Genomic DNA, 22,885 nt, shown 5'->3' on the forward strand with positions numbered 1-22,885 from the left:
CTGGGCAGGAGGTCCGGGGAGCCCCTCTGGAGCCTGTAGGTACGCGCGCATCACTCAACGCACATGCCCAGGCCATCCCCGCGCTCGCCTCTGGCTCACAGCCCGCAGCCCTGCGGAGGGGGGCAGTCTGGACCCTCCAGAGACTGCTGGATGGGAGCACACACCACAGCATGTCCACGAGCCAGGAGCCACACTGCTTCATTCACTTATTTATTTAAACACCTGTAATCGGTAGTCGGAGGACAGACGCAGTGTCTGCCCTCAAGGAACTCGCAGTCAGACGTTTTAGACAGACCTCGCTTCTGGATTAATCACTTCTCTTTATAAATACGCAGCATACTTGGTGCACCAGACAAAGGAAACATTATTTTCCTTGCGATTTCAAATATTACAGTTTTACAGGTATTCTATATATGCGTACACGTTTACATAGAAGATATGTCATTAATGTATTCACACACGCGTGTGTGTGTGAACCTATAGGTTCTGTCGTCCGCGGTTTCAGGCCAGGATTCAGAGCTAGGCACGCTTCCTGTCACAGAGCACATCAAATTGTCGTTGGGTCTGCTTCATATGCTACGTCTAGTTGACTCTGGCCTCTCGCAATTACCGGGGGTTTGGTCTCATATTCCTGTCACGCCTGGCCCCGCTGGGGTGATTCTCAGCGTGGACCTCCCTTCAACATCACGGGAGCCCCACATTGGCGCCGAGTAGGGCGAGAGGCCAGCCTCCTTGGGAAAGACGTCTGGCCAGTAAGGACCGGGTTCATCGGCCTTTAATTATAAATTTGAGGTTTTATTTCAGTAAACACTTCACTAATTTACAGTTCCCTGGAGCAAAATGAACAAAATTGGAAACACAGTAGATGTTCCTTCTGGGAAATTATTGACAAGGATTTTGGAGGACACTTTTTCCTGACAATTCCAGGAGAGAGAACCATTCTCTGTGGTTTCTTTCTTGATTAGAAAGACGGACCCCGAAGGGCTGAAGTATCTGCAGGTGGACCCAGGAGCAGAACGGCTCACAACCCCACCTGCCCAGGTCTTTATCCCAGAACACGACCTGTGATCTCCCGGGAGTGACCGTTCAGGGGAAATCCCACCCGCCTTCCTACGGTGGGTGCAGTTCTGCCACTGCATGTTTACAGAGAGAGCTACAACCCTGGCCCTGGTGACTGCCATTTGGTTCTCCGCATGGCCAAAGTCTCCAGGCTCCACAGGTGCTCAGCAGTGTCCTCTCCCCGCAGTTAGGAAATAGCGGTATGTGGTCGGCCTTCCAGTAGAGTCCGTGAAGATTGTAATAGCGTAAAGACGTGAGAAACCCCAGTCTCGCCTGATTTTCTTTTTAAGAAAAAAACTTTCAGTGCAAATAGTTTCTAATAACCAAAACGAAAATGTAATTCGGCTTTGTGAGATGAGTCTTTCAGGGCCGTCCAACAGAAGTCTTGGGGAGTTGGAAATGTTCTAGATCTGCTCCGTCCAGCACGGCAGCCGCAGCCACACGCGCCTCCTGGGCACCGCACCGCGCCCTGGCCGCCAGGGGAATGCACTTTCCAGGGTGTCCATTTTGTCAAAGCTAATTTAAAAGTCACAGCTATCAAGCGGATGTCCATATAGAACAGTGCCACTGAGAACCCCAGACTCGGTTTGCACTGTTCTTTAAAGATATTTTTTACCATATTCTAATAAACATTCAGGAATATTTTATTCCTACAACTGAAAAGCTTAGGACTCTTTTTAGCATCTGGGTACTCAACATTTTTTAGTACTAGGCCATAGACAAATGGAGGGAAGGTCTTTTTATTTTTACATACTGGCCTCTTTTTTTAATTAATGCCATTTGTAGACAGATTAGAATTAAATATGATATAAATTTCACAGTGTAACTTTTCAGACTCGAACACCTGCATGTTGCCTGGACCTCACTGTTGTGGACCATGAGAGCAGCATTCATTAGAAGTTAGGAGAAAGTCTGTTACGTTATTTAAAAATATATTCCACTTTATTACTTTCAAACTTGTACAGAAATTCAAATTTCATTAAGCAGATGTTATCAAAGAGAGATACTTAAGCCACCTTCTTCAGTGACTAAATAAACCTGGCTTATAATTAGCAGATACATTATGAACACTTGGGGCTTTAAGGTTGTTAGAAGACTGTTTGCCATTAGTATCTTAAATATTTCTCTTTCAAGCCTGCTTAGACCATTCATCAGCCCGCTGTTGGAGAGCTTGCCACACAGAGGGGAGCGTCGGTCCTTCCCTTGTTCCAATTACGTTAGCGCCTGCTTCCTGAACGCGTCATTACAATGCCCTTTCCACAACCCGGGTTCACACAAGTGACTTGTTTCGGCCAAACTTCATTTTCAGGGCCCCCAGAGGGCCCTCCTTCTCTGCTCTCGCGCTCGAGGACATGGGACCACGGGCCCCGGACGTGTGCCCTTTCTGCTCTGGCTCCCAGGGCAGGTGTGGGAGTGGCTACTTCTCATCTCCTTGGTCCGTGTTCCTTGTTTTCTGCTTCTGTGCTCAAGTCCTGCCGGTGCTTCCCGCGTACGTCCATTCTGTTCCGCTGACAATGTACATCGCGTGTAAGATCACCCTCTCCCGGGACAGAGGTCTCCTCTTACGTCAGACGGGGGCATGTGCTCTTAACAAGACAAGGAAGGCTTTTATGGGGTGCCTGGGGGGTTCAGTCGGTGGAGGGCCCGACTTCAGCTCAGGTCATGATCTCGCGGTTCGTGGGTTCGAGTTCCGCGTCGGGCTCTGTGCTGATGGCTCAGAGCCTGGAGCCTGCTTCAAATTCTGTGTCTCCCTCTCTCTCTGCCCCTCCCCCGCTCATGCTCGCTCACTCTCTCTCTCTCTCTCAAAAATAAATAAAAACATTAAAAAATTTAACAAAAAAAGAAGACAAGGAAGGTTTTAGACAGAAGCCACCGGAATTGAAAAAGGAGGGAAAGAAACCCTGTACCTTCATCTCTGTACTGCATCTGGTGAGGCTTTCTTCAACCACAATCTCTCTGTGATCCTGAAACCTGCTTTTTTGCTCAACACGTGGGTTGGGTAATCTTAACAGCCGCATCGTATGTCTGGGTGGGGAGGTATTTCTGCGGCTTCCATTCAACACACAAAGCAAGAGCAAACCCCCGGCGCCGGGAGTCCAGATGCCCGAAGCGTGCACCGCCCACGGGGCGCTCTTCCTCTGGGGACTAGGGCAGACCCCTCACACGGTCAAGGTCAGCGGGGGTGGACTGCAGATGTGAAAGTGCTTTATAAAGTGCGACGGTATATTCCGCACGTGTGTGGTTTATTTCATAGAAATGACAACTCAAGTATTCTTGTCTAAGCTTTAGAAAAGGACAACAGGCAAAGTCTCACGTTGCTCACGGTGATTTGCTTACAAACGCCTGCTGCGTGAGACCACTGCTCCGGTCCCCGGCAGGTAGCCAGCGACCCCAGTCCCTGTCCTTCCCTGCCTCCTGATAGCGGGGGAAACAGCAGGAGCACAATGCCTGCACACTCAGAAGAGGAGCAGCCGGAGGAATGTTCTGGAGTGTGAAGCTTGGCTGCAGGGGTCAAGTCCCACAGGGGCCTATAAGGCCCGGCAGGGCTCTGAGTTCCCTTCTGAGTACGATGAGCCCACCGCCCCCCACCACCTGCGCACTGGTGACAGGATGTGACGTGTTCCCACAGCCACGCCAGGTGCCACAGAGGGGACAGCGTGAAGTGTGGCAGGAGGCGCAGGGAGGGCGGGCACAGGTCTCGGTGACAGTCCCGGCTAGAGGTGGTCAGGAGCAGAGCAGGGGTGAGAAGCAGCCAGTTCTGGGCGCTTTGTGGGCAGAACGGCAGGTTTGCAGGGGGGATAGGACGTAGGCGTGAGACGCACCCAGAGGCGCCCAGAGGCTGCCCTCTCCTGCGGCTGTGGCTGCAGGAGGGGCAGGGGACACGCGGGGGGGCCAGGCAGAGGTCGTGTGGGTGCCCGTGCTGAGGGCTGCACGTCCATGCAGGACTCCGGGCGAGGCCAGAGCAAGCGTGGGGCTCTGGGGTGGGGGGACGGTCGGGCGCTTCCACGGCGGGCTAGGTGATGCTCCAGGAGCGAGTGTGGACAAAGAGAGCAGGGCCGTCCTTCTCACCCACCCGAAACCCAGCCGGCCAGGCTCCTGGGCTGCTACCTGCTCCCTCATTGGCAGGAGGGGCCCGGATGAGCTGATCGCGTCCTGGAAGGGAAAACGGTTACAAAGCTGGGAAGTCCTGTCACAGATAACCTCCCTCCAAACGTCCGGCTGACCCCAGAGGACAGCATCCCTCCGTCCCACCGGTAGGAAACGGCCCTGAGCACGCGGGAGCATAAGAGGTTTCCAGGTTACAGACAGTGGTGGCCGCCTGCAGACCTCACCGAGAGCGTGTGCTTAGCAGGGTGAGATTTCAAAACTCAAAACTGTACCGCTGACTAGTGAAGACTGTATGACTTTGTGGGGATCATTGAGACAGGACTCCAGTGACGAGTTTTCTGTAGCGCGTGATCAAAGAGGCAGGACACAGCTGTGAGGGCAGGCGTCCTCTGGCCGGAGGGAATCCTTGGGCCGATGGCGCTGAGGCGCAGGGGACGCGTCGGTCGAGAAAGTTAAAATGAACGTCTGTGAAGATTGTTCCTGGGCAGCGGGCTTCCACTCGCGCTTCAGGGGACCTGCCCCCAGGCTTCCCCGAGACCCCGCCAGCACAGCCTTCCAGGCAGGGGCAGAAGAGCAGTGAGGCCGGCTGTCCCTGGGGAGCTGGGCCTCTTTGGGAGAAACGCCTTGATGGGAAGGAAACACCACAGATTCGCATAGATCTGCAGACCATTGCACCTTGAGGCTTAAGAGATCTTTCACTGCATGTTTCTTCTTGAAATAAGCATTTACAAACGTATGCACAGGCCATGGCACAAAGAATACGTGACCCTTGTGGCACAGGCACATTCCCTTGCAATGACCTTCCCTGACCTTGTGCCCACGGAAGCCCAGCCACGGAACGAGGTCAGCCCTTCCCAGAGTCCCTGAACTCACGGACAGACCGCTCCACACCCAGGACCCGGCGACGCACCGGCCTCTTACTACGGCGATGACACCCTACCTCACGCTGTGGGTATTTGGTCACCTGTGTCGTGCATGGGAAGGGAGGCTCCTGGAGGGTGTGACCTGGGCCCCCAACGTGTGGCCGCTCCCCCGCAGCATCCACGGGCGTTTTGCACGTCGCTGGGCAGCCAAGCCGTCAAGTAAATGAGTTCGTGAAGGAGTCAGAATCATTTGCTTGTACAACAGACCGTGTAAGGAGCCCGGGAATCCGAAGGGAGGCTGCTGAGTGGGGTCAGTGCTGGTCGGTGGGGTCAGCAGGCGGCTCACTCTGAGCTCCAACCTCCCCCTTGTGAAGGGAGGCCCTCTTGCGAGCTGACCGGGGAAGAGTGAGCCTGGAAACTCTGCACCCCGGGTGGAAAGGCAGGAATGGCGTGTGAGCTTCGCGAGGTCGTCCCCTCGCGCGCGGGGGAGCGCGGACGAGGCCACCGTCGTGGTGAGTGGCGTCCGTCGTCGGCGCTGTCCAGCCTCGCGGAGGTGCACGCAGGTGATACGGCTGCAGCCTCGTCCCCTGACGCAGGACCGACTGGAGACAGAGCAGAGAACGGAGAGGAGGCGTCCCTTCTTGGCCCCACTTGCCAGCTGAGGGTCCCAGGACTCATTGCAGCAAGTACATGGAACGTCTCCGTGTGCACCCGCTTACGCACGTTTAGATCTCGTCTTCAAACAAAACCGATTTTACCTGTTGTCAAGCCCTGGGCTGTTCGTGGAGGGAAACAGGCACAGGCCCGGTTATCTGGGGCGTGGGCCTCTCCGCTGGGGCCTCTGAGGGGCGCGTGTGTGGCTCCTGACGGGTGGCCCAGCCCCCTCTCTGCTTCCTCCTTCCCGACCTGACAGCCTGTCGCTCCTCCTGGTCTCGAGAGCACATCCCGTGGCCCCAGCCCCTGGGCCGCCACGGGCCACCCTCTCCCACGCCCGAGACGCTGATTTAGATTGAGGGTAGGAGACAGTTTCCCAGTTTCCAGTAGGGCGTTTTTAGGCCACATAGCATTGAGTACACACTCCTCTCCAAAGTGTATTCGTTCCCGAGGAAGTATGCATATTGATGTACACTTGTTGGATTTTCTGTGTTCGCTTGTTTTCAGTTAAACGTGTGATGTGTCAGCTCAGTTTTCCTGGCCCAGCGAGGCCCCACGTGTGCACTTAGGGCCCCTCGAAACCCGCTGAACGGGCGTGTGGACGTGGGCAGCCCTGTCCACGCCCGGCACCCACTCCCACGCCACACTGAGCTCTGAGTGCACTCACCTGAGCCGTTCCTTTCAGTCGCCGTGATTAATTCTGGCTCTTCAAAGGGGCGCTCAGCTTTTCTCAGTCACACCTCCCTCACTGTCAGAATAATCCCACGGCGACGGGAAGCCTGGCTTCTCCCTGAGGTATTTCTGCACTTCTCCTTTTCATGTCATGACAGCAATTTCTGCCACTGAAAACGCCCGTGTCTGGCTTCTAAGCCCCAGGGATATCAACTGGAGGGAGTTTCTAGGCCAAGTAGAAATAATTAAATCGGGGTTAATGTTTCACTCCAGGTAGTTAGATCTATTTGTTTTCCTTAGAAAATTATTTTTTAAATCAGGGTATTTTAGTGCATTCACAGAGACTCCTCAAAGGCCTAGAGACGTTGAAATGTCCCCGGGTCTCGAAGAACAGGCCGCCGGAGACCGTGAGCATCGGGGGCTGTGCGTCCTGGACGTCCGGAGGGGGGTGGTTGGTCCGGCCCAGCGCTGCGGGGGCGGGGGCGGCCAGCAGGCTTAGCGGTGTGGACCTCCGCCCGGGCCTCCTGGCTCCCGACGCACTCCACCCCCACACTGGGCCGCCTTCCGCAGACGCTGCTCACCTCTCTGATCCCATCCACAAAGTGGGGCGGTTCCGGCACCCCCCTGGCAGTTCGTTACCGGGACTGAGGAGTTTGTGTTTGTCAAGTGCTCGCAAAAGCACCTGGTGCCCAGAAAAGTCGACATAATGATACCTGTTAATGAAAGAGCAAGGTCTGAGGCAAGACGGAGGCAGGAGCCAGCCCGGCGGCAGCCAGGTGGGTCGGGCCACGGGCTCGGGCAGGAATGAGGCCGACTGAGCGGGGGAGGGGGCCCTGGAACAAAAGGACACAGGCAATCAACGCCCGAAGTCTGACCCGATTCCAGCGACGAGCGAGCGAAAGAAAACTTCTTACATTTCAAACTCCAACAACCGAGATCAAAATATTTCAAAGATGAAAGGATCCCATTTTCCTAATATGTCTTTTCTCGTTCTTGTCTGATCTGGTAGAGTTTTAAACGCTTTTATCAGACTTGCAAATCAGGCTTAAAACCATCAACTGGAGGTGTCCGTCAGCCTATCAGACTCCCCAGCAGCCCTGGTCCCTCAGCGACCCCCCCTCGGCTCCCGCCTCCCGCACAAAACCGTTTTCGCAACTGGCATATTTTGATCGTCCCATTCTCCGTCGTTTCTTTACTTTTCAAACTATCTCGGATTCTTGCTTCAGTTCTCTTGCCTTATTTGGATGACATGCATTTTAAGATGAGAACCGCTTAGAAGCAGGCGTTTGTCATTCAGTGCACAGCCTTATGGGTCAGAGCGGCGCAGACGACCTAGAGAAACACGCTTCTCTTTCCTGCGTTCGCAGATCTAGGCCAGACCCCGAGCCCACTGCACCGCAGGTTAGATTTCCGCTTTCCTGGCCACATGCTAGTTACCTCTGCGCCAGGCAGAGCCGGGAAAGACGGTCTCGGCATGAGCCCAAAGCCTCCCTCTGGCCGAGCCACGTCCCGCCGGGCACCGCTGAGCAGGCTTCCCCCTGACCCTGACTCCGACCCTGACCCCGACCCTGACACAGACAGGTGCGCCCTCAGGCAGGCGGCCATGTGGCTGGGCCCGTGCGGCGCGGGAAGAGGGGCTCCACCTTGGGTCAGACGGGATCGTCTCAGACCCACTCCGTGTCCTCGCTGAGTGGCCCCCAGCAAGTCAACCAGAGTTCTGAACTTCATGTTTCTTATTTGGAAAAATCAGGATCAGGTGCCCAGAGACTTTCCGGAATCACAGCTTCACTCTAAGTCGCCCGGGGCCTGGCCTCAGCCCCTCCCGGCCGCCCTCACGCAGACACCTGCAGATTTCCAACTCACTAGGGGTTAAAGGGTAAACACAGAGCAGGACTCAGTTCCTCCCCCGAAGTCAGCTGATTCTCAGTTCATCCAAATCCTGGCTTTCTGCCGAGGTTCAGTGACACACTGTGGGGAATGAGCCAGGCCTGGAGGTGGCCGAGATGCTGGGAGAGCCCGTCTGCGGTGGCCCCCACGGTGGCCCTCTCTGATGTCCACCCCCTCTCATGGTCTGCCAGAGGAGACTCTGTGATGCCTTCAAAATACGCAACGTGCCCCTTCCAGTGGCCAAGGGCTGAAGCCAGGGAGAGACTGCTGGCCAGTGGAGAAAGCCTGACCGCCTGAAACCCGCCATGGGTGGGGGTTTCTGCTCCCACGCGGGGACCACACACTGACCGTCTGCGACCTCTGAACGTGAGTTCTGCACTTGGACCACAGCTGCGGAGCTGTTTCCCATGCGGGCAAGACTTGGTCCTGTCTTCTAACTAGAGGAGAAGGCAGTACTGACCAACACATCCACTGTGCTGAGCCATAAGGGAAACCCTCCTTCCAGATCCTGCCCAGAACCTTGGCGCTCACGGTGGATAGGACCCGCCGACCTTGTCTAGCGTTTGAGCTCTGCTGGTGCCCTGGTCCAGGAGAAAGGAACACACTTTCATCTTCTTCTGAAATGTGTGCTTTGGTCCAGAGACGACTGAGGAGACGACCAGAGACCAGAGACCGAGGCACGGTTTCGGCAGGACGCAGCGTCTCCACGCGCACCCGCGCCTGGAGCCCCTGGGAGGGCCATCTCAGACCTCCGGGTGCGGGTTGTCGTGACCTCTCCACACCCCCCGAAAGCAGGGAGCAGCCAGAGAGGGACCAGTCCCCGCCAGCAAGCACGAGAGCCCCGTCACGCTTCCTCCCCCTGGCCGGAAGGGGCAAAGAGCCTGACGAGCCCCGGGAGTCGCGCACCTTCCCGGCAAAGTAGCGGCTGTGCGGGGGAGCAGGGAGCGCGGTCGGCGGACGCCCGCGGAACATACTCGGATCACTACTGGGTAACCCCACGAGCGCCGCAGGGGCTGACCTACTCGTGCAGAACGAGAACCCTCCGTGTTTCCCTACTTGGCCTGAGAAAATGTGACGCGAGGGCTCATCACCCTTCGAGAAGCCAATTGGACGTTCGACGGATGACGTTTCTTTACTTTTAACGGACTTTAAATGTAAAGAGCTGATTAGGCCAATGGCTCCTTTCCTGACAAAAGAAATGAAAACCCTTGTGCAGTGATGGGCAAACCCAGGCTCCCCGCTTTCGCAGACTGGTTCACGTTCAGGTTTGGCCTCTTGCGCACTGGGCTCGTGACGCCCAGCGCGATGCCCTTGCCACCAGGCTGCGCCACCTTCCCTGGACCCTGCTTCTAGGATCACACGTTTTAGTCGGAACACGGGCTCACACACAAAACGAGCGAGGCTCCTGCTTCGTGTTTGGGAGCGTGTGCTCAGGGACTGTGGCAGCATGCGGCCCTCATCTACGGTTTAGGACAGCGAAACGCCACTGAGCCTCGAATGCACGTGACCCGAGTCTCCCTGGTGGCCCCGGGGGCATCCTGGCTGCAGGGGAGCCTCCTGAGGCCCCGAGGGCCATGGTTCACCCAGCACTGAGGCTGGCGTGTGCATCCACAGGGCTCTTCATCCGGGTGAGAGACCCTTAGTGCCCGCTGAAAGGCCTGCCCTGCCCCCCACCCCCGCCCTCCGTGCCCTGATACTCAGAATGTCCTGCGCATTATACAACCTGCAGCAAGGCAGGGGGGCGGGAAGGGGGGTGGGGGAAACGGTGGGTTGCCATGGCAACTCACTCCTCACCCAGCCCCCCCCCACCCCATGACAGGTCTGCCGGGGGTGGGGGTGAGGAATGTCCTCCCCACCCCTCACGGGCCTCTGAGGAGCCCCCTCGCGGGACACTGACACTGGCCCTGTCTTCTGAGCCAAAGGACGGCCCCCAGAGACCTTCCCGCACAACGGCTGCTGACACAGGAAGACTGGAAATCACCAAAGCCCCTTGACCCCTAACAGATTTCCCAGTTATAAAAGTTGTCTTCGTTTTTCTTTCTCTTTTCCCTCCCTTCCTTTTCCAGAAAATCTTTTCTAGTCCTTTTTTTAAGTTTTTTTTAACGTTTATTTATTTTTGCGACAGAGAGAGACAGCATGTGAGCAGGGAAAGGGCAGAGAGAGAGGGAGACACAGAATCTGAAGCAGTTCCAGGCTCCGAGCTGTCAACACGGAGCCTGACGCGGGGTTCGAGCCCACGAACTGTGAGATCATGGCCTGAGCCCAGGTCGGACGCATACCCGACCGAGCCCCCCAGGCACCCCTCCTATTCCTTTTTTATAGCTTACGTAACAGAGATCATTTTTAAATGTGAACCTTTTCCTAAGAAACACCCTTTTGGTGTTAGGCAACTGAAGTTTCCGTCAAAGTTCGCTGTGGAACGACCATATTTTAAAATTACTTCCTTCAAACTTGGACCCAAGGCTGCTTTCGCTCACACGGAGATGGGCGGCGTTGACGCTCCCGCTTCCACAAGCAGCAGACCCCGTAGCTCTGACTGGGCGCGGGTCTGCGCAGATGTGTTCCTGGCAGAAATAGCCGCACCTGCAATGAGCTCGGAACCTCCAGACTCGACCGCCCGCGCCCTCGTGCAGCAGCGACACCGCCCAGGACCACGACTGTCACCTGTCATCGCCCGACGTCCCCTGCTGCTTCCTCTCCACGGGCAGATCCAGATGCGCCCGAGGACCGGATGCTTGTCTGGACGTGGTGGCTGGGAGTCGGGAAGGCCCGACCCGCTCACACCGGCTCCAGGGACAGAGGAAACCACACGGTGTCCACGGTGGCACCCACGTCACCATCGCCAAGGCAGGGTGCCCTTACACGCGGCGTGTGTGTGGCCGGCCAGGGTCACTGCAGGCCATCCCTTCCGACCAGAGCCCCCGGCCCGGACGAGAGCCCCCTCCCTGTTCGGACGGCACCCGGCTGGGGTGCGAGGGCTCCTTCCTCTGCTCCCGCTGGGACCCGGCACTGTAAGGCCCTCCCCTCCCGTACCCTCGGACCCGCCGCCACCCGCTGCCACGTGTGTCTGCACTGTCCTCTCGTCGTGGGCCCTCACTCTGCACGTCGTCCGACTTTCCCTCCCCGCTCTGAAGGAGCCCTCTTCTCTAAACATCACCAAGGACCTCCTTCTGTGCCCCTCCCCTCCCACCGCCCCTCTGGGGACCCAGTCGCCCCCCAACCCACCCCTCCCCTCCCACCACCCCTCTGGGGACCCCAGTCACTCCACAAGCATTGGCTTTGCTCCCGCACCTGCCCCACGTTCCCGCGAGCACACCCCCCACCTGCCCCACGTTCCCGCGAGCATGCCCCTGTCTCTGACGCACACAGCAGGCCGCCAGTGGGTGGGAATCAAGCCTCTTTGCCACTTCCTGCTGTGAGCACAGTATGAGCATCTCTGGGCCTGTGTCGTCTGTGACACGGACTGATGGGGCAGGACCCAGAGCACAGGGTGTTCGTGAAGAGCAGGCACACAGTCAGAATGTCCACGGCGACCTTCCGGGCCCCACAGTGTGGGCCCACAGCGTGACTGCCGAGGGCCCGAGCGCCTGGAGTATCACCGGTCGGTAGGAGAGGCTGTCCTCATCGACCCTCCCTGGAGAGCCACAGAGCACACACTGTGCCCCCGGGAATTGAGATGGGCGCAGGGCGGTCACCTGGTCCTCCACCAAGTGGGGGACGGACGGTCAGCAGCCCCCAGGACATGAGGATCTTTGTAGCCCAGCGGGTCATAGAGCTCCGAGTTCCCGGCGTCAGCTCTCACGCCCCCCAGGGAGCCGAGCGCTCGCGGGCAGGTTTGGGGGCCTGTGATGGGCAAGGCCCCTCCACCTCCAAGTCGACTTCCCGGCAGGGGTGGGGCTGCACGCACTCACCTTCTGGGCAGAGTCCCCTTCGACACCCCCCAGCCCCCCACACCCAGACAGCACGGTCCCCCCTGGGCAACCCGCTGACACCCCCTCGGGGTCCTCAGGCCGCCTCCCCTGAGAGCAGCTGGGGACAACACCTTGGGGACGGCGGGCCACGCCCAATACCTAGGACGCAGTGACCCTAACTGCCAACGTCCTGCTGAGAACGAGGAGGACATTTAAGACAGGCCACACTCAGGGCCACACGCCGGAGCTCTGAGGCATCTGCACCTGCTCTGTGACCCTCAGGACCTAGTTTGCAAACGGGAAGACCAAACGGCACAAGAACCACACCAGACAGAGTGGACGAAACCACCAGACGCTGGGCCCCAGTGGGGTGTGCCCTGGGCTGGCCGTGTCACCGCTCGGGCTCTGCCCTCCTTCCCCAGAGCCTGTGCTCAGAGTGACAAACCACCCGGAAGGCACCCCAGCTCCTGGGCACGGCAGGCAGGAGAGGAAGGTTCTGGGAGGTCAGAGGGGACGGCACACAGCCAGGCACAGTGCTCGGCTCACGTGAGGCTCGGGGAGGCTGGACACACAGGAGGAAAAGCCGGAGGCCAGAGGGCCTGCGCGAGGGAGGAGCCCCTCGCGGGCAGGAAGGCCGCGTGACAACGTGGGGGCCCTGAGGCAGAGCTTTCCAGGAGGGAGGCCCAGGCGTCCAGTCACCTGCAGAGACGTGGGGGCCGCAGAGAGGAAGGCACGGCCTGTCCCCCAGAGGGAGGACGCCTCGGGCTGTGCACAGAGCCCGGGCCCTCAGCCCCGGGAGGCCTCTGGGGTGGTCACAGCAGGCGCCAGTCCATCCCGCCCTAGGGACTGCCACGCTCCCAGGGGGCCCCACCCTGCTGTTGAGCACCGCGTGTTGGGGGCAGGACCCCCCAGGAGCGTGGCCCCGGGCTCTTAGGCACATTCGGGCAAGTGTCCCTCCTCCCTTCCCGTTGTGAGGACGGTGACTTCGGTTCCTGCCGTCTAGTCTTCTCCAAGCTAACGCCTCCGAATGCTGTATTGACTTTTCTCTCAGGTGACCTGGTCGCCTGCCGGTCCCTGCCGAAGGCAGCTCCTGTCCCTGCAGAGTCAGGGCACGGCACAGGCTCGCGGCGGGCACGTGTCCAGGGAGGCCGTCTGCCCAGCAGCGTCTTTCGAGTCCGTTCGGTTTATCACGGCTTTTCGTCTTGTTTCCTCAGCATCTTTCTCTTTTCCGTCTCCTCTAACTTGTCCGGCAGGTCCGGGTGGGACAGACCCCGAACTCCCCCAGGGGCCCGGGCGACGGCTGAGCAGGCAGCCTCTGTGTCCCCTCTGCCGCGTCACCACCGCGTCCCTTCCGAAGACCGGCTGGCGCACAGCACACGGTCCTCGCTTCTCCCAAGCTCCCGACCCTCAGCTGAGGCTTCCCCAACAAGGCGTGGGCGCCTGTGGAGGAACGGGTCCCTGGTTCTCTCTCCCAGGGGCTGAGGGGTCGGGGCGAGGGCAGCCCCGTCGCTCTCGGGTCCCCGCCACAGGACGCGTCTGGCCGGGCTGCCGAGCTCAGAGGCACCACGGGGGTGCCCGGGCCTCCCGGCCCCACACCCGCCCGGGACAGTGGCCCGTGTGCAGGGGCTGCAGGGTCTTGTGGACGCCTGTGCTGCCCTCAGCCCCCTTCCTGCCACCCTCCTCTGCGCCTGCCCTGGTCTTTCCATCTGGACTTGGTGTCCCCGTCTTCAGCTCTCGCTGGTTCCCGTCTTGTCCTCAGTGGAACGCACGTGCTGTGTAGACTCCAGAACCAGCACCGGGGTCAGACCTTCCGGTCGCAGCGGTGTGGGCACTGAGCCCCCTGCTCTCTGGTCGGCCCCTCGTGACTGGAGGGGGACCACACGGTCGGCGGACAGTGTGACTCTTAGAAACCGCTTTGGCTACATCCTCGGTACAAAGGTCTAGAGCAATTTCATTTTACTTTCCTGCTATCCCCTCCACTCTCCCTGTTTTATGAGACACGAGGGTCCTTGCAGATCGATCACTGGGGATCGCAAACAGACGAACAAGTGATCTCTGTCTTGCAGCACAAAATGAGCCCGGCGTGAGGGGCGGCTTTGTAGGGTAGGAGCCACTGATCACAAGGGGACATTTACGGCGAGTCTAGCTGAGCTTTGGGTCCGAAGACATGTCTGTTCTCATCTTGACCTGGCGGCTCTTTGTGCAAATTTAAACAGTATACTTCACCTGTTTGGATCTGTCTCTTTGCCTGTAAAATAAGCATATTTGATCAACCTAGTTCTCAAAACTCATGCTAACTTAAGAGTCTCTGAAATCACTTAGAAACGGGACCCAAAAAAACCAAGGTACGAAACAGGCAGACCCCCCAGGAAGAAGGGAGAAAAGGCTGGAACTCAATCTTGTTATGTGAGGGATGACAGAGCAGAAAATAAACTAAAAAAATAACTTAAAACCAGGTAGCTAGCAACAAGCAGCTGGGCAGAAGACAGGGTTTGGGGACGGCAGGAGAGGAACACAAGGTGGCAGTGTGAGAGATGACGGAGAGGCCCAGGCCAACACAGGATGCAGAGGCAGCAGGCCGTTTTCTCGTCTCCCGGTTGGGACCAAAAACATTTCCTCCAGACAAAAGAGAGATTCAAAAAATAAAAGACCCCCAAACATGACAAACAGGGGAGAAACAGGGGAAACAAAACTAGAAAGAAGGCTAGGAACAGGAACACGACCTCAGCTACCAGGAGCGCGTGTGCTGCTCCCGGCTCCGTGGCCCCCGGGCCTTTCCTTTCCTCTGTCCCGAAGACCTGACTCTCCCGGTGCCCGCTAACGCCTGAAAGCTTGAGGAAACGCAGCTGCTTGTAAACCACCCAAGCCCCTCCCCTCATTGAACTCAAAAGCAGTTTCAAACCGTCTCTGGACAGAGAAACGGAACCGATGTCCCCCAGTCACTGTGGCTTTTACAGCCCGAGCCGCTGGCCACGGAAGCCTGCGCGTGGCCCAGCAGACCGCTCTGGGCCTCGGTGTCCCCAGACATGCAAACGCCGCGTCTGCGCTGCCTCGGGTTTGCAGCCGCCCCCGGGTCTCCCCGTCTGTCCTCAGAGCCGGGGCGTGGGCTGGCGCGTGCCCACCGCGGGTGGTAGTGGTAGTGTAGCCGTGAGGGGCCATCGTGGTCACACCGGGTCATCCGTCTGTCTCGGGCGCGGCCCGCCTGGCTCGTGACGCGGGCGGAGCGGCGTGGCCGGGCCGCCAGCCTCTGCAGAGAGCCCCTCCCCAGCCAGTGGCCCCCGACGGCAGGCCGGTCCTTGTGGTGCCACGTCTGGCTTGCTCAACAGCAAGGCCGGGGGGTGTGGGGGGGGAATACGGTCCCCAGCGCCCTCCCCTTCTCAGAGGCCAGGCACCTTGGTGCGGGCCTCGCGGGTAGAGGCGCTCCCCGTCGCGCATCTCAGCCCCGCCCCGCGGCCGGCAGGCGCCCCAGTCCTTGCCAACCGCCCTCCCTACACTAGACGACACTGACTGCCTAAGAGCTCAGTGCGATCGGCCACAGGTGAGTGCCTCCTCGAGGGCCCCGCGCGAGGTCCCTGCATGCCCAGGGTGGAGCCCGCCCGCATCCCGAGGTCGCGGTGCACGTGGACGCCCGCGTGGGACAGGACGTTGGAATGCTGGTTTCTGTTGCCTTCGCTCAGCCGCACCAGTCACCTTTTGTGTGTTTTTTCTTGCATGGGTCCTCCGAGTCCAATTCCAATTGTGGCTCCGGCTGCCCCAGTCTCTTGTTTAGCCGCTTCACTGCTGCTGGACGTGCATGTGCTCTGGCAGCAGTCCCCATGGACACATCCCGTTAAGTGACTGGGACGCCAGGATGTGCTAGGTACGTTCGGCCGCACCGGACAGGAGCCTACTCCCGGACGTTGCCGGGACCACCCCGCGGGCGGCAGTGCGGTGTGGCGGCGAGGGCCCCAGTCAGGCTCCCACCCCCCGGACGAGGAGGCAGCATGACCGACCGAGGAGTTAGAGCTTAAGACCCGGAGGCTGCATGCGTGGAGAGGACTAAGAGTTGCATGCGGCATGAACAACAGGCTGCACCTCCCCCCCAGCGGCTCCCGCGGCCCCCGGAAAAACGGGCCCAGAACGGCCCAGACTCCGCCTCAGCTCCGCGGGGGCCCGTGTGGTCCGGCAGGCCCGGCCAAAGCCAGGGAGGTGCCCCGGGGCCCCAGTCGGGGGAGGGCGGACGGGGGTTCACACAGCACACGTCAGGGTGGAGGGGACCCGAGCCTGGCGGCCAGCGCGTGGGCCTCTGAGTCAGGATGAAAATTGCTAGAGTCAGAAAAATCCTGAGTCAGGATGAAAATTATTGGGCACCGCGGAACTGATGCGGCCCTAACTCTCCACCCACGTCCCCCTGCTTCTCCCGACCACACAGCTCCCGGGGCGCTCTGTCCACCCGGGGCCCCGGGTTCCTGCCCCTCACGGCCGCACTCGTACCTGCAGCCTGACCTACTCAGAAAGGTTACCTGAATGACCGAAATGAATTTTTTTAACCATGCTAAGAGTACCTTTAACAGTCTTTTTCCTTTGTTGGTTTGTTTTTGAGTGTAATTTAAAAAGAAAAGTGCTCGGACAAAAATGTGACACACAATCAGGGAGCAAGCAAGTTTTCCAACTAAATTCTTCTAATATCGGTGTGGCCGCTTCACACTTTGAAACATGTAGGTTTCCATAAAGCTAGAATGTCCTACACGGCCACATGAAAGCCCCTCGCCCGACCCTCAAGGAGGAAGGGGGACGGGGAGAAACCAGGTGTCAGGGGACCAAAGCGGGAAGCAAATCAGGGACTTCCCCCAGAACTGCCTCCCGGAGGGGACAGGCGCTCAGGGACTCTGGCAGGCTGGACCGGCGCCCCAGCCGACCTCTCCGCAGGTGGGATGGCTGAGGGGCCCGACCCGCCTCTCCCCAAGCCCTGCAGCGTCCACGGGGCTCCAGCCCACAGCTCGGACTCTGTAGCTCGGCTGTGTCGTGAGCTATTTCTGGCAGGTGGCTGGGGCCGGGGGATCCTTGGTGAGTGCCACACGACAGCGTGGGGCCTCTGTGTCTGGGCTGCAGAAAGCTCAAGTATGCATACTTAATATTGCATTTCAAAAAAAAAAAAAGGGAAAATTAATGAATATCTTACAGGTTAAAAAATGGTTTGCAAGATTTTGTCTTTCCTTGAGTTTCAGGTAATATATCCAAGAAATTGGGCAGAAGTAATGTATGTTGCTTTTAAGTGACCTGTTCTCTTTGCATTTGGGGAGAAAAATCACAGACATGTAGCGTAAGAATCAGTGTATGTCATTTTTCCATTGAAAATATCTTTATTTTGCACTCCTCGGAATTTCTTAACTGTTTCCCGTCTATGTGACAGAAAAAAACAAAATAAATATATTTTTAGAACCATATCTCTTTAAGCAAAAAAAATAAAAATAAAAAGCGGTTTCTGAATTGAACTTTTTATATAAATAAAGCAAAGACTTTTGTACATGTGGCCTGAATCGCTCCAATTTACAAACATATTTTGCTATTATGGACGAGGCCTAATCTTACATTTTTATGAGTTCTTTTAAAGTTGAGGGCAATAGAAAAAAATTACATATTTTTTAATACTTGGCATTTTACTTAATTACGTTCCCTTGATAGAGTTGCCACGAAAGAAATGAGCAAGAAACGTGGCCGAGGGCCTTTCCACGAAATCCTCCCTGAACTCCAGTGCACCCCTTGTATTTTGTATGATCACCCTGGATCCTCAGGGTCTGTTTCTGTGGATTTCTAGCTACTGTCCTCGGCCTCGCAGGGCAGTTCACGGAGGCGGGTCAACCACAGACTCTCCCGGTGCAGCCCGGAGACACCCACGGTTCTTTCTGCCTCTATGTAGAAGGTTTTTAAAAATAAGTGATTGACTTTTACCAGGATGAGAGAGCCTGAGACACCTTCAGATATTTTTTGCTGTAAGCTGATTCGCAGGAGACGACCTGGGTCTTTCTGCCAGCACAGCGAGGGGGGACGCTGGGCACAAGGTCACAGAGGCTGCCGCACCCAGGGTGTGTTACCGCTCAGGGCGGCGTCACCCCCAGGTAGACGGCGAAGGGCTGGCCCTGTGGGGTCAGGGGCTTAGCCACCCGCTACCCGGCAAGGGCGCCTGGGCAGCACCTTGGGGTCCCCAGGAAGAAATGCTCGTGTGCGTGGAATCCGCCCTGCACCTCACTGACGTGTCGCCAGGGGGGCAGAAGCCACAGCGGTTCACCAGTCTCAGATCACAACGTGTAGTAACATGCACTCTGATGCAGGCATCCGTTTAACTGCAAGAAAACGCCCTATTTTAGATGTCTTTCTTAATAGAACTCTTTACCAAATCCTCATATTTATTTTCAAAAGAGAGGGGCACAATAGCGCCTTGGAGGAGGCACTTTAAAGGTGTTCTTACCAATAACGAATCGATGACACTTCAGTCGTGGGTCTGATGAGTTCCATTGCTCCCACCCGGTCTCAGGACAGGGGTTTTAGACGGGCGGGAAGACGACACTGTAACAGGTGCATGTCTCGCAGAGGGACAGATCAGGGCAGACACGAGGCTGTCACGTTCCCGGGACGTGTGCCAGTGCAAAGTCTTATGGTGTCCAGGATTATGTGTTTTAATGGAGAGACATTAAGTTGTGCTTTGACATTGGGGCATACATCCTATGACCCCCATTGTGGCTGTGATCAGTGATAGTTCCTGTGTAGATCCAAACAGAATGTTTGTTTTGGTGTACATAGCTCAGTGCAGCCATGAGCACAGGGCATTCTGGGAGGTTCGGGCTCGCAGGTCTCTTTGCCGTCTTAGATCTGCAAAAGCAACAGAAACCCACACTGCTCCCACCTGAGAAGGAGTGGGTCCATGCATGAAGTCAGAAGTCCAGGAGTTTGTGAGTGGTCCTGATGTTTTTCCAGATTTTACTTGGATTCTGCAAAACCTAAACACCTTTTAAAACATGTTAGCATGATGTTCCCATCGCCATTCTTTTTTTTAATGTTTATTTCTTTATTTTGAGAGAGAAATAGCACTAGTGGGGGGAGGAGCAGAGAGAGAGGGAGAGAGAGAATCCCAAGCAGGCTCTGCACTGTCAGACGCGGGGCTCAAACTCACAAACCGTGAGATCATGACCCGAGCCAAAATCAAGAGTCGGGCCTAACCGACTGAGCCACCCCGGGGGCCCCACCCCATTGCCATTTCTAAATGTCTTTTTCGGACCAATTTTTCCAGCCAGATGATAACATGCAGTAACCCCAAATCATGTTCTCCTGGTATCGCTGAGACCCCGAGGCAAATGCAAGATCCCAGATAAGGCACAAACGTTTTTGTCTCGAACATCCCCCACCCCCACCCCACCCGGGGCGGCAAGGAGAGCTCTAAGATTATCCCCGCATCCGTGCTTGCTCAGACTATCGCCACCAAAAGTCCCTTGGACTGAAAGAGAAGCGATGTGTGAAGCAAGTGTTTTATGTCACAGAACTTTGCATCTCCAAGTACAGGAACCTAAAATAGACTCGGTGCCATTGTCCCCGGGAACTGCCAGGGAGCAGGGAGGGCGGCCGACTACTCCAGCGCAGAGAACCCGTGCCTGCCTTCTGGGGAGTTTCCATGGAAACCCAGTCAATCTCTCCTGCCATTTCAAAACCCAAGCTGTGCGGCACATGCTCCTGTCTGATTCTATCCACGGGGGACTTTGATTATCCCACACGGGCCTCCTTTCATGGAAAAGATGTGCTCTTAGATGGGTAGATGCAAATCGAGTTTTGGTAAATCGATTTTACACCGCCCCATTATCAGGGGTCCTGGAGCTGGCTCGCTTGGGAAGCAAAGACCCCTTTTGTTAGGTTGAATCATCACTCCCTCATTCACCGACTTCAGAAAATTGTATTTTTGAGTGCTGAGATTTCTTAAAGCTAGGAAATCGGCATGTAAATCTAGGAGTTTAAAAAAGCCTTAAAGTCTTGAGCAGCAACAGAAAAATGAACACGAAGAGCTGGTACAAGAAAGAAACCTTTCTGGGCTGCCTTACGTGGTCCGGAAGCACCACCTAAAGGTGAAAAGGCTGAATCGCCACCCCCCAAAAGCCTTGGCTGCGTCACGGGGAGCGAACAAAGAAAGGCAGCGAGCAAGGCGTCCCACACCCCCGCCTGGCCTGGCCAAGGTCCTGGGCTGCTGCACTCGGGCTCGCTCCGCAGCCGGCGTGTGACAGGTGGAGGCCACGAGGCCGCCCTCGGTGCCCCTGCGCAGAGGTGTGGCCGGCGGGGAGCAGACTCGGGTCACAGGGCCTGAGGCAGGCCTGGGGCTCCACCCCCTCTGCCCGGCTGACGATGAAAGCCGAGAGGAGGCTTTCTGGAAACGTTTTTTCTTTCCCAACACAGCGGAAACAGGCCAAATCAATATTTTGTGTGTTGTTTTCATGGTGATAAAGGACATTTTAAACGCCTCTTTTTTTATCAGATGATGCCTTTGTAAATGGCTTAAACACACAAAATCTACTCTGAAAGTCTTTCTCTCTTTTTTTATAATTAGTAAAATCTGATTTTCATTTGCATTATTTTGGTTATAATGGTTCACTTTAAATTTGAACAGAATATGTCAACCTCCTCCAGCCCTCACCAAAAAAAGGCACATTGAAAATTCTCTACTCGTGTTAAAATGAATAAATTTTAAATAAATTTGCACTGAGTGCTTAACTTAGGAAGAGTTTGAAGAATTTTTTTTAAGCAAAAAGCAAGGCCAAGTGTGTATTATTGGCTAGTAGGAAACATTTCTGTTTCTTGATACATTTTCAAAACAGAAACTTGCACGAAGATGAGCTTTTCTTAGACAGAATGAGGTTTATTGCCTTCAGACTCCCCTCCCTCCGGGCATGTTGTGGGCGGGGCAGGGCGGGGGGGGGGGGGTGCGGACAGCGGGGTGCCTGTCCACACGAAGCACCATCCATGCGAGGAAGCAGGCAGTTCAGCTCGGTCACTTAAGTTATTATTTAGAAAATAAATACTTACCCATTGGCAGAATAGTCTTGCGATCAGACTTTAATCGCACACAAACAGCTGTCGCTCTAACAAAACTCAGGTCAACAGTCAGATTTCGGTGGTTGTTCTCGACACACAGAGTCTGCACACACTTCATTGTTCTACCACAAGCGCATATTTTAAAACTCCTGGTTCCAAGCGTCCACACCAGCGACGTGGCAAATGTGATCCGTTTGCCTTTTTAAGCTCTCACAGCAGGGGCCGCAAACGGAACTTTAACCTGTAATATGACACGGCAAATAGCCGTTAGCACACCGTGAGAGCCGGGACGGACCCCTCTCTTAGGACTGAAGGAGATGTAGACAGACACCAAGTGTTGGCTTGTGACACCCACCGCCGTCTCCGCCCAGCATCCGGCGGTGCTGGGAGGGGGGGCGGGCAGCGGGGCCACCACGTCCTGATCCAGACAAGTCACTTGCTGGCCCTGTCTCAGCATCCGGTGTCCCCGGTGACTCTGAGCAGAAACCCCTCAGAAGCAGCAGACACTGGTTAAATACTTGAAATTTGTGATTTTTGTCCTTACCAGGCACTCGGGTGTTCACGGAGTGGGGGTGGGGCACAGGGCTGACCCAGGCGTGATGTTCTTACTAAGTCCCTTCATCCTTGTTGTTTTTGAGAGTTACGAGCTATCTGGAAAGAAAGAAGAATTTTTTCTTAATTTTTGTCCTCGTTTTTCACAGTCCCGGTGGCCACATGGCAACCAGAATAGCGTGAGATGCAAGGTGTCTGCAGCGCGCCTGACCTTCCTTGAGACAGTGCACTTAGGACGTCACAGGAAGGGCAGTGATGGCGAAACCGTTCTTAAAGAACGCCGTGTCCCGTAGCGCAGGCCGCCACAGAGCCGGTGCAGGTCCCAGAAGGACTCTAGGGTCTGGGCCGATGGGGACTGCTGGACCAAGAGGTCTGGGCTCCGTGCGGGTCGGTTAAGGTCGCGGGGCTTTAAGGCAACTCGACGTGGCCTGACGCTCTGATGGAGTCCCCACGGCTCAGGCCCAGGCGCCGCCCTCACTGGACTCGGGTCAGCCAGGTGGCCCAGCCTTAATGGGAGCCCGATTTAGTCCCGGTGTTTCAAGTGTAGACAAAGAGCAGCCCTGCGCACGTCCCGCCGTGTACGAAGCTTGCTTCGTGGACGACTGCTGTGGCTGAGTCCCACTGACCCCTCCCCCCCGAGGCTCACGTGAGCAGGAGGGAAGCAGGCGGGGCGTGTCTGCAGGGGTCAGGGCCTCTGGACTCAACAGCCTCGAGCCCAAGCCCGAGGGGGTGTTCTGAGCGAGGCAGGTCCCGAGGGCGTGATGCTCCGGAAAGCGTCCTTGTGCTTGGAAGGAAGAAGGTGGCCAAGGTTGGTATCTGGTGGTGCGCTAGGTGGGCACAGGTGCCCGCTCCCCGCCGCGGGGCTTCCTGCTCCGCTCGTCTCTCTCCGGTAGGGAGGTGAAGCATTGAGAGTCTGCTTTCTGGATGAGTAAGGACGTGACGTGTTGAGGGGGTCGATTTCTCTCAAGTCAACTGGCCGATCTGCATTTGTGTTTGCAGGTGCCCGACCCCCGGCTGCGACGGCTCTGGGCACATCACCGGCAACTACGCTTCTCATCGAAGGTACGTGACGAGCCCGTCCCCCTGCACGGCCCCGCTCCTTGTCCCGCCGCGCGGGCGCAGGCCTCC

At 56.8% G+C, this 22,885-nt stretch overlaps 1 protein-coding gene and 1 long non-coding RNA gene across 5 annotated transcripts in view; one reads left to right on the forward strand and one right to left on the reverse strand.

The window, feature by feature from the left end:
- MYT1L (myelin transcription factor 1 like) overlaps positions 1 to 22,885 on the forward strand; it is a 142,506-nt gene that overhangs the window by 83,605 nt on the left and 36,016 nt on the right. For all 4 annotated transcript variants that reach the window (XM_042982600.1, XM_042982602.1, XM_042982601.1 and 1 more), the window contains exon 14: positions 22,757 to 22,819. In XM_042982600.1, coding sequence (XP_042838534.1) covers positions 22,757 to 22,819 — 63 coding nt within the window. The remainder of the gene's footprint in view (positions 1 to 22,756; positions 22,820 to 22,885) is intronic.
- On the reverse strand, positions 17,575 to 22,800 carry LOC122237459. The gene is made up of 4 exons (XR_006216072.1): positions 21,969 to 22,800; positions 21,750 to 21,856; positions 21,197 to 21,446; positions 17,575 to 19,003 (listed from the first exon to the last, which is right to left on the reverse strand). It is a non-coding gene; the product is annotated as an uncharacterized LOC122237459 (long non-coding RNA).

Source organism: Panthera tigris, chromosome A3 (genome assembly GCF_018350195.1).
Source record: "Panthera tigris isolate Pti1 chromosome A3, P.tigris_Pti1_mat1.1, whole genome shotgun sequence".
Lineage (NCBI taxonomy): Eukaryota > Metazoa > Chordata > Mammalia > Carnivora > Felidae > Panthera > Panthera tigris.